The sequence below is a fragment of the Alligator sinensis genome, unplaced genomic scaffold (assembly GCF_000455745.1).
Source record: "Alligator sinensis unplaced genomic scaffold, ASM45574v1 scaffold628_2, whole genome shotgun sequence".
Classification (NCBI taxonomy): domain Eukaryota; kingdom Metazoa; phylum Chordata; order Crocodylia; family Alligatoridae; genus Alligator; species Alligator sinensis.
In genome coordinates this window covers 561,627-573,381 of record NW_005841833.1, presented here as the reverse complement: position 1 = coordinate 573,381, position 11,755 = coordinate 561,627, and the positions used below count along the sequence as shown (strand labels likewise).

General features: G+C 47.7%; 1 protein-coding gene across 1 annotated transcript in view; it reads left to right on the top strand.

The window, feature by feature from the left end:
* The first annotated feature begins 7 nt into the window (after window positions 1–7).
* Window positions 8–11,755, top strand: part of AACS (acetoacetyl-CoA synthetase) — a 70,104-nt gene continuing 58,356 nt past the window's right edge. Inside the window, exons 1-2 of the mRNA XM_006015097.3 lie at window positions 8–130; window positions 4,111–4,214. Coding sequence (XP_006015159.1) covers window positions 13–130; window positions 4,111–4,214 — 222 coding nt within the window. The 5' untranslated portion in view covers window positions 8–12. The remainder of the gene's footprint in view (window positions 131–4,110; window positions 4,215–11,755) is intronic.

The window sequence follows — 11,755 nt, the reverse complement described above, 5'->3', positions numbered from 1 at the left end:
CCGTCCGCCGCCATGTCCCGCGAGCCGGAGATCATGGAGGCGCGGGTGATGTGGGACCCCGACTCCAAGCGCAACACGCACATGGACCGCTTCCGCGCCGCCCTGGCCTGCGCCTACGGCCTCCGCCTGGGTGAGCGGGGCGGGGGTCGCCCGGGGAGGGCTGTGGCGGTGCCCCCGCACCGCATTCAAATGACACCTCGCCGGGTTTGGGAGCACAATCGCCGCCGCGTCGACGTTGCACGTATTTTTGGCCAAAATCATTGCCGACCCCCGATCTACACCCCGCAGAGCCGGGGGGTGCTGGAGTCGGGCGCCCCAAAGTGGGAGTGCGCCGGGTTTTATGCCCCGAGCCGCACCTCTCCTTCAGGAAAATCACCTTGCGGGTGGGGATGTCCGTCAGCCGCTCCTCAAGCGCCTTTTATTTCTCCGCTCGCCGTCCCCGGTGGGCGGAGCGGGCCGTTCGTTGCCTCGCCGAGGAAGCAAAAATCGTGGTTTTAAATCTGCGGCGTTTGCTTCTCCGGCGACCGGCGGCGGGCAGCAAACGGCAACGGGCAAAGCGTTAAGGCGGGGCACTTCCCGCGCGGTGCATGGAGATCCCGACGGAGGGGTCGGCGTTGTGTCGTCGGCGTTACCCTGGTACCCGCAAACAAGGGACTTGTATTCATCCGGGTGAATTTTTCGGACCTCGTTTTACGAGGTTACCGAGTGGTGTAAAATGTCAGTGTTTCAGAACGTCCCGGTTTCATCTCAGTTTTGGGACACGAAACCCTTTCCCGCTCAACTTCGGCTTCCAATCCCGAAACGTGTCAAATCCAGGGCATCGATTGTACGTCAGAGAGATGTCCCCTCCGGGGGGCTGTGTGTGTAGACTTCACATGCTGGGTTTACAATATGAAGGAGATGAGAATTGAGGTCCCGTACGGTGGACCGTGATGCAAAGAAAACATAACCGCGCTCCAAACTAGTCTCGGGAGCCGTAGCGTTTGCACACGCGCGTGTAAAATGAAGTATCTGAATGAACGTAACTAGCCTTTTGAGCCCGAAACAACGTCTTTATCTGCAGACTCGGTTATATGAGTTGCACAGGTAGCAGCTTGGTCTTTTTGCTCTAAAGCGCTGGCCGTGGTTCTGTTGTGGTGTTAGATGAGGACGCGGGCGCACAGATTTGAGTCGGCCCCTGCCCGGGTGCTCACTTCTATGCAGATGGCTGTGTGTTGGGGTCCTAGGTCTGTGCACACATCTAGAGAGCTCTGGTTATCGATGTACATGATGTTATGTTGCATGCACCTCCTGATATCCATTGGCATGTCAGTACCATGCACATGACGGGTCTGCCCTGAAGCTTAGGAAAATTGAGGCTGAAACAAGGATAAACAGGACTGACGGGATGGAGACAGTAGAATAGGGATTGGCCATCTCCAAGAGCTTGAATGATTAGTAAAACGTGCAACTGTTCTTGCTGCTCTCTAATGGTTTCTTGAAGGGAGAAACAGAGGGGATCTTGAGGTATTTTAACAGAGGGTTATCCCAATCTATAGGTTGGTGTGGGGACAAATTGGGTAGTAAAGGGAGAAGCTTAGGTGTCGTGTGCAGAGTAAAATGTAGGAGGTGGGGGTTAGTGCAGATATGTAGGTGAGAATGGAGTTGAGGACAAAGTTTCGAAGGGTCTGGTGGAAGAGTGGAGCCGCTGTAGGTCTGTGAGAAGTAAGGGAGCATCTGGTAATGGCTTACACCAATTCTTCCAGTCAATCCAAAAATTCGACTGCTGCCAAAGATGAATGAGGTAGTCCTGGGAAAGAGAGAATGCAGTGATTAATGTGAATGTCTTAGATGCTGAAATGGAGAGGGAAGGATTCACATATTTGTAGGTGTAAATAAAAAAATAAAAAAAAGGTGGGGCTTGGCAGAAGTGGAGCATATGAGGGGTGACCAGAAGAGAGAAATTGGAAGTGACAGACATGAACTGAGAAGTGCACCTCTCAGTTCCACCTTGGCATCTAAGGTGGCTGCTGTCATCTAGTCTGAGAAAAAGACAGGTGCTTCCCACTCTTAAAATATCAACGTGTGCGATGTAGTTATAACCACTTCTGGCTCTGTCACTTGTTGGCAGTGAAATGGCAACTGTTGGTACATAGGGGGCCTATGCTGAAAGGAGAAGAGTGATGATATTTTAAAACTTCTTTCTGGATATCTCAAAATGCTATGCAAATATGGGGGTTATTCTACTTACAGATGGGGAGCTGTGGAGGCGTAAAGAGGTTAAGATTTATCTTTTTGAAGCTTGTAGTTTTAGGTACCTTAAGCACTGGGGCTAGGGACACTAATTACACACAAACCAGTATAAGTGATTGGAAACTGGTTCAGATCTGTAACACAACAGGTGTTCAGTGCACATAAACTGCTTTCAAGATGGCTGAAACTGGCTTAAGATAAACCTGGATGGATGTAGTATCAGACTTAACTAATTTTTAGGTTAAATCAGGTTATTGAACTTCTGTCCCAGATCCTCTTCAGATTCAAGTTAACTTGCAGTCCCCCAACATCCCAGAATGCTTTGCACACTGCAACCCCCGCCCTTGCAGAGTAGGTGGGCCAGCCTTGGTCCAAGCTGTCTGCTCCAGCCGAGCAGGGAGGTGTGCTTTAGCGCCTCCCAGCTTCTGGCTTGGGTCACTGCAGGCATGCGGATGCATTTCTGGAATCAAAAGTGAGTGTTCACTTGCGTAGATTGAACCGATAAGCAGCTTGGAGTAACCTGCAAAGATCAAATTGATTTACAGTAGGGCTTTTGAGTGTCTGTATTTAGCCTGGATGCTCAGTTTGAGATGGCCAGGACCTGACTTTTAAAAGTGCTGAGCATTTCATTGTAGCTGAAGCTAATGTATACTGTGAAAATCAGATACCATATGTTTCAAGTTTTTTTTTTTTTTAAAGATTTCTTGTTCCAGAGGCACAGGAACAACTATATAATAAGTACCTGAATTTTACTAAATGTGTGTGTGCACATAATCCTTGGAATGACCTAGGGAAGCTTTTGTCCCTGCACTGTAGTCGTGTACAATTTACAGTGGAGGTGGACAGAGCAATTGATCTGTTAGATTCATGGGGCTGTACTCTGGTTAATGCACCATGAGATTCAGTTACATTGATGGCTCAGTGTAGCTAATACCATGGGAACATAGCCCTAACCTTTTGCTTTCCCCTTGAGTAAAAGGGTGGGGTGCCCCTATACACTTAGTTTAGAAGAGTTTGGGGAAGATTACATATTTCTAAATAATGAGCTTTGCTGTGGAGAAGCTGTTCCCTTTGCTTTCCAGACCTTGCTGTGGGAACCAAGATCTAGTGCAGGGGTGGGCAACGTTTTTGGGCAGTGCCAAAAACGCCCACCTCCTCAACTTATAAGATGTTGGTGTGCCAGGGGTGGACGGCGGGGAGGCTGCAAGAGTCCCGATCCTTGTTATGGCAGCACAGCCCTGGCCCCTTTCTGGAGATGCGAGTGCCAAGGAAAATGCCTTCGCATGCCACGTTCTGGCACACGTGCCGGGGGTTGCCTACCCCGATCTAGTGTATTGCTGTCATAGATGGCAGGGCACTGTCGGTGACTGGCCTGTTCCCTCTGGTGCCACATTTGAGTCTACTGTTGATGCCCTTCATAAGAAATAGAAATATTTAATTGGCAAGCTTTTTGGGTGCCGTTCTGTTGGTATAGCTCTTGTGAGTTTCAGTGAGGCACGTGGGTACAAACTGTTTCTAAATAAATACATTCCCATCTCTCAGTCTAATTAATGGCTGCAAAAGCAGTCAAGGAAGCTGAAACAGTCCATTAGTTGTTCAGGTGGGCCAGTAATTTCTGCTTGACAGCTGGTACAGGAGGCCCCGAAAAGGGAAACAACTGTTTATCTTTGGATGGATCAGATCGTTCCTTGTGAGATGCGTTCATGTGACTCTCTCCTCTTTTCCTTCTGTTCCACTGACTTTTCTACTCTCCTGCTCCACTTAGTAGATTTCCATTAAAATTTTTTTTTTGTTTTTGAAGGAAACCATTGCCTATTTTTGTATTACTTTTTGTAAATGTGTACACATGTAATCATAAATATTATCTATTGCTTCTAGCCAACTACAACGAGTTGTACCAGTGGTCCCTGGAGTTCTACCCGGATTTCTGGGCCGAAGTCTGGAAGTACAGCGGCATTGTGTGTTCTCGCCTGTATGACGAGGTGAGTCAGTTCATGCTTTCTTTAGTGGTTTTTAATTTGTATTAAGTAATCTTCCTGGGCTTGGACTACAAGAATCAGATTAAGCAGAGGGGAAGTAGAGAGTCAGTCTTAAAAGTGCCTCTCACTATTTCGTACACTGTTGCTGAATGACCATTTTGGGGCTGGTCTACGTGGGTGGCGTAAACCGGTATAAACAGGTTGCATAAATGTAAAAATATCGCCATCCACATGACGCTGTTTCTTAGTCGGAGGTAACTGGTAAGCAAGTGTTTCTTACCCCTCTTGGAACTGGCAGCAACTCCAATGTGTAGCAATTTCCCTTGTTTCCATATCTGCTTGGAGCTGTTCGGGCTGCCTTCCAGCTGCCTTCCCACGCTGCCTTGCTCTTTACTTGAGTGCTGTCTACTACAGTAGGGTCGTGGGGATCAGGTATCCCCTCCTGTTCAAATGCTGGAGTGTGGCCAGGTTTGGTTTATTTGCGTTTGCATGCTCCATGCACTTAGTGTTTTCTTCCAGCTGTTCCATGCTGCTTTGCCATGTTTCCTCTTGGGGCCATGCTGAGGTCCCGGGTGTGCAGCCTGCTAGGGAGAGGCAACAAGACAGTAAATTCTGGGAACTGTGTATAGGACAAAAAGTCCTACGAAAGAAGGATATCTAAGGTGATATCAGGGTGGGGTCACAGCCAAGAGCCCCTGTAGTTCTGTGTTTGAAGATGAAGGATGTGAAGACAGCTTACAAGAAAGCAAAGGATGACATCTGGACCTCTGGCAGTGGGCCAGCCACCTGTCCATTTAATGAGGAACTAGACGGGATTTGGACACGGAAAGCCAGCATCAACTCATGCTTTGCCTCGGAGGCGGCAAAAGGACACCAAGGACTGTAGGACCGGTGACCACGTGCCTGACAACTGGGAGTTATTTAACATGACGACTCAGCTGACACCTCAGAGACGGGAGTAGACATCCGGGCCTCCATCCTTGTTGCGAGCCAAACTTTTGTCCTTGAAAACACTTGGACTGCAGCTGTGGTGTGGAGGAGGCTGGTAAGTATCATTGCATTGCCTTTATTAGAAATCCACTGCTTTTTCCACTTGTATGGCTGCCCTGCCCTTGGTTTCCTCCCACCCACGCACCCAAGACGGTGGTTTATATTTTAGGGGGTGTATCAGCAAATGGCTTCTCCGAGTCCTGCCCCCTCAGAGTGACTGCATTTTTTTTTTTTCCTATGCCCTCAAACTGGCAGATACATTCCACCTCTCTGCTGTGAAATGACCTTGGCAGCCGTATCTCTCCCTTTTGCTCAGGCCCTCACAGCCCTGCCACATCCTCAAAAATTAAGGCCTCTGCACCAGCCTATTTAACTGCTGTTCACCAATTAGTTGCTTGTTTCAGTGGAGGGCCACCTGTCACCTTATCCCACTTGCCCTCTGTACTGTGTGTTCGTGTGCCACCTGCTCCAGAGTCTTGGAAAACCCCAAGCCTTATCCCTTAAATGTGCATGGTGAGAGCGGAGCGTCAATGTGGTTTTCCAGAACAATGTTCAAGTAGATTGCTCAGTTTCCACTGTAATAACCAGACTGTGTGGAATAACTGCTTGTTGCATTTTCTTGTCTTACAGGTTTGGTACTTGAGGCACCCAGCCTTTCAAGGACACTGCTGTTAACAGCTGCCTGATGTCTGATAAACTTGAGAAAGCAACAGAAGAGACACTTCATTGGCCTTGTAGAAGCCTCTGAGAAACAAGGGGAGGGCTTCTTGAGGATAAGCAGTCCAAAATGGGGAGGGGGAGAGAGGGAAGAGTTATTTTTTCCAGGCAGGACCTGGCACAGAAGTACTTGCAGCAACCAAGGACCTGGCAGGGCAAGAAGGGCTTCCTGGAGTGGAATAGTGCCTTGCTGTGATATAGGAGGGTAGAGATGGATACGTTTCTAGCTGCTGTTTCTGTAGCAACAACAAACGGGCATCTTAATTGGGAAGCATGCTCCACCAAAACTGCTGTGCTATCTACTCCTTTCCCCCCTCCCCCCATGTTTGTATCGGCTTCGAGGGTCCGCCGCTGTATTCAGCAGCTGTAGTTCTGCAGACCCATAGGAGTGGTTGGTTGCCACAAAAAAACCCTACCCCAGCTCCTTCCAACCTTGTGGTGATAACTGGCTGCAGGAGCAGAGTTTTTGTGATCTGTCCAGTGCAGACGTGAGGCTTGTGCTGCACCGTGCTAGCCCACCAGGGTTCCTAAGCAGACACCAAGAGGAAAGGTGATCACCGTGACTGAGATGTTCTGAGCCAAACACTTGAAGCTTGTGAACCAAACTGTCTCTTGTCCTTTAAATAGGAGGTTCCTGAGCCCTGGGCTGCGAAGGGTTGGTTGTCAGTCCACAGGAGGGTTGGCTGCTAGACCAGAAGTCCGAAAATGACTGGCATGCTGCGGACTGGGAGCCAACCCTTTTTTTATATTAAATATAAAAAGTTGGCTCCCGGTCCACAGTATGCTGTTCACTTCTGATCTGCAGTATGCTGGTTTGTAGTTTGTAGTCTGCGGTCACTTCTGGTCCTCCAGTTTGCCTGTCTGCAGTCTAAAAAGGTTGGCAACCACTGCTTTAAATCAAACTGTTCCTGCTTGCATGTTTGTTTGTTTTTTTTTTAAGCATTTGCACTTCCTAGGAAAATAAAGAGATGTTAATTTAAGGGCTCTTATTTTTGCCTGGAAGCCAAAGTGTTCTTATTCAGTGAAAGCTGCCCCTTCTCCCGCCTCTGCCTTCTCCCCTCCCCAAGGCATCTTAAGGTTTGGAGATGCCTAACGTGTTTAATACCTCTTGTGTATAAAAAAAAAAAACCAAAAAACAAAAAAAAAAAACCAAACAAACTCTCCTCTCCCTTTTCTGTGTTCCATATGCTTCAGCAGCTTATTTTTGGAGTTAACAGTTCCTGCAAAGTCTAATGGCATGATCTCTTCCATACTAACTTGCATTAATATTAGCAAACCTGGCTTTAGTGCACTAAAGAGATGCATTCCTTTCTGTCCGTGACTCCCAAGGTCCAGCACAGGAGAATATGGATTCTGTTAAATTGCCTCAGTACAATTAGGGTACCACGTGAATACCCATCAATAACCCCTTGAGGATTCTCAGGTTTTACAACATGCAGTGACACTGCCTCTCCATTAGTGACCCGTACCTCCATCACATCAGCCCAAAGGGTCCATTTGTTACGCTCATTGTGCTAACGGATTGCCAAAGCATAATCAACCTAGAGTTTAACATGGAATATGCCTCACAGTTCAACTTAATTAAAATCTAACTTTTATTAAGGGTGTAGGTTGTAGCAGTGTTGGTCTAAGGACATAGGCAGACAAGGTTCTTTGGGTAAATCCAGTATCTTTTATTAGACCAACCCAAATAGCTGGAAAAATTCTTCTTATCAAGCTCTTGGGTGCATCATGGACTAAATATAGACATTGGATTTATGACGCACAACCTGCCTGACCTCTGACTCCCCAGGTAAACCCTCCACTTCTTACCAGCTATTCTCATCCCCCCCCCCTGGACCTGTTTCTCATTTACTGACCACCTCAATTTGTATTTTAACTCACTGGCTTTCTTGCATACATACTGGTCTTTGGCTGCTTTACAGGAAGAGCACAGACCATCTGCAGACACTTCCTCAGCCTGTTGAAGGGAGATTGTGCCCGAAAGCTTGCTAAGAAGAATTTTTCTAACTATCTGAGTTGGTCTAATAAGATATCGGATTTACCCAAAGAACCTTGTCTAACTTTTAATAATACATTAAATGTTATCTTAATAACTTCTACATAGGGAGAGAGAAAAACACTTTGTCCAGTGGTCTCGCCCAATCTCGGATTCATAGATATTAGGGTTGGAAGGGACCTCAGCAGATCAATGAGTCTGACTCCCTGCCGGCAGGAAAGAGCGTTGGGATCAGATAACCCCAGCCAGATGCTTGTCCAGTCTCCTCTTGAAGACCCCCAGCGTAGGGGAGAGCACTACCTCCCTTGGGAGCCCATTCCAGATCCTGGCAACCCTTACTGTAAAGAAGTTCTTCCTGATGTCCAACCTGGATCTGCTCTCTGTTGGTTTGTGGCCATTATTTCTAGTTACTCTGAGGGGTGGCTGGTAAACGGAGCATCTCCTATCCCTTGCCGGTCCCCCCTCCCAATGAATTTGTAGACCGCCACAAGATCACCTCTCAGCTTTCACTTGCGGGGGCTGAAGAGATTCAGGTCCCTCAATCTGTCCTCATAGGGCCTTACCTGCAGGCCCCTAACCATACGAGTGACCCTCCTCTGGACCCTCTCAAGGTTATCCACATCCCTGTTGAAGTGCGGCGCCCAAAACTGCACTCAGTACTCCAGCTGCAGCCTCACCAGTGCTGCATAGAGGGGAAGTATCACCTCCCTGGACCCATTTGTGGTGTACCTGCTAATGCATGATAAAGTGCAGTTAGCTTTACTGATCACTTCATCACATTGACAACTCATGTTCATGTTGGAGTCAACTATGACTCGGAGATCCCTTTCTGCTACAGTGCTGCTGAGAGGGTCATCCTCCAGCCTGTAAGTGTGCTGGTGTCTCCTTCTCCCAGCACTTTGCATTTGTCCTTGTTGAATTGTGTCCTATTCTATTCTGTTTTGTTCTCAGATGTTACTCTACTTCACAGAAAAGGTGAAGTCAGTTCTTGTAAGTAGGGGGTAGTCTGTGGGTGATGGCTGTTTGTCAGTCCAGATGTTGCTAGATGTTGACACCCCCCGCAACTTCCTTGTTGCCCCCCCCCCAATGCTATTTCTTCAACTTTATTCTTTTGATTCTTGATTTCTGGGTACTGTTAATTCATTTCCCTGTGATCATCATACTGTTCATGTTTTTATCCTGTTAGCATATTCCTTTGTTCCAGCAAAGCCATCATATGCTTGCATACATCTTAAATTGGCCTTTTACTGGTGTCTTAATCTGGGCTGGACTCCTAATTTGGTCTGTCCATCGCCTCTGGAAATTCCAAGGGCTCTGCAATTGGGCACTGTCCAATTGGTCCCCTCTTATTGCCCTTCATTAACATATCCAAATGTGCCATCCCTCTGATTTAGTCGGTTAGTGCCAAGTTCAATTCATTTGACCTAGTAATAAGGCCTACATTTCACATGCCTATGTTGATAACGCTGAAACAAGCTGCCTGTGAAAGCAAGCTCAAGGCTAGATGCAAAAAAAAGAAAAAAAAAAATTCAAATAATAATAAGGCTATACAAAAACTTAAGCAGTGGTTAAATACAGCTAAATATAAAAAAAAAAAAAAAAAAAAAAAAAAAAAGTTTAAATAATAATATAATTCACCGGTCAAGCTGGTGCAACTAAAGCTAAATATGACAAGCTACCTTAACACATCTGCTCATACCAGGTTTGGTTAATGACCCACTGGTAGCAGTTGCGGGTTGCAAGCTTCCACGAGTGGCTGCGTATGTCCGAAGGGCTACAGAGTTGTCATTAGTCTGCTACTCTGGAGTAAGATCCATGGTGATCTCCAGGTCAGTGTTATTGGTCACCCTGAAGTTCTGCAGCCTCTTCCACTCATCCTAGATCTATACCACTATCTTCTCCCACTAGGCAGTGCTTGGTTTGCAAGTCCAGGCACCATCTTGCGCAGAGTCAAGCTGCTCTCGGGGGGGAAAAATTCCAGTGCTTAGTTTCATGATCCTTGCACCTCTTTGTACTCCTGACTCTCGTTTTCCTCTTTAGGCTGCTGCTTGTGGTGCAAAAACTGCAGCCAGGACTGCTTGGCAGTTGGCTTGCAGAGCTGCAGCCATCCAATGTGTCCTGTCCAGTGTCTGTATTTGTGTGCATGCACATGAGTGCAAGCTGATATTTATTTCTACCTGTTGGTGTTGCAGCATGAAGGTCTGTTCTGTCCACACTGGTTTATTGGGAGTCTGAAAATGGCACTGACTGCCCCAAAAAATTGGATTGTGGATTTTTTTTTTTTTTTTTGAGTTTGACCTGAGCTGGGGCTCTTGTTACATCTCCCATCATGTACTGCAGGAATGATCCTACAGTGCACAGTGCCTGGCAGCAGTGGAGAACGAGCATGGGATGCCTTTGCATAATATTGAGTGTATATTTCAGAGGAAATTACCCTCCATGTGGAAGCAATAAGTCATGATAAAATACAAGCCAGATGTTTGGTTACTATATGGGTGATTTTACGTAGAGGGACAAAGTGGTAGGAGACAGTCCAGCTTGGAGCAGCATCTTGGTTAGCCCTGTTGTTAACAGGACAGGAGCAGGTGTTCACAAAAAGCATTCATAACCAGATCGCTATCCAAGGGAATGGGATGTTGAACTGCTGGAGCCCCATTTCTGGATACTAAACTGAAGGCTGCGTTAAAACTGCCATAACCTTGTGCCTTGGCAGGGAGCCCTGCCAGAAGGGCTGTGCCTGCGTGTGTTGTTCATCATGTATAAACATGACAGGGACAGCTACTGCCCCCATTCATGCTGTGCCATGAATGCACAGGCCCACAGTGGGGAATGCTGGAGTCTTGCATCCAGGGAACTCTAGGAAAACTGTGCCTCTAGACAAATAGTTGCTCCCTAGTGCACCAGATTGCACATGGTGTATCCTAGGCGTGTCCAACATGCGTCCCGCAGGCTGCCATGCGGCCCGTCAAGCCATTTTATCTGGCCTGAGGCAGCGGCAGCAGAGCTGCTGCGGAGTGCCTGGCAGTGCCGCCACTGGCAGGGGCGGCGAGGCGAAGTGGGCAGGGCTGGCCCGTGGGCCTCAGCTAGCGGGGAGGGGAGCTGCTTCCCCCCGTGGGGCCGGGCTTATCAGTGAGCCGGGTCCTGCCACTGCTTGCCCGAGGAGAGACAGCAGTGATAGACTGCGAGGGTGGAAAGAAGCCGTCAGTGAAAAATAAATACATAGGAGACCGGAAAAGAGCGAAGAGGGACACAGAGTGACAGGAAATCACGGAAAAGAAAATAGGTCGAAATTAGAAAAAACAAAAGTTAAAACAGGGAAGAGAAGGGGAGGAAAGCAGGGGGAAAAAGGCCTAAGGGAAACAGGACAGTGATAATAGTACAAGGTGAGAGAGGCTGTCAAACAAAAAGGAAAAGGAGGAAATCAGGAAGACAAAAGGCAGAACAAATAGGGAGGAGGGAAGGAAAGGTTGGGGAAAAAGAAGAACATCAGAGGTGGGGTCAGGCAGGTGCCTGGTGATGAATCGGGTGTCAGGCAGGTTGTAATGTGTCATAAATCCAATGTCTATGTTAAGTCCGTGAAATACTGAGTCTGTGAAAATAAAAATGAGCATCTTTGTCTGTATAGGTTTTGGTTTTTTTTATGTATTCAAAACATACCACCAGGATGGGAAAAGAGGATGCAAATGCGGGAACCAGGGAACCAATCTCCCCACCCCACGACTGCATTACAGGCAGCGATGCCGCTCTGCTCTGCGGAGCCTGCAAGGGAAGCCTTGCACTGGGGGGAAGGGAAATCCCCGTGAGACCCCACATAGTTGCGGCAGGGTCCCAGGTAGGC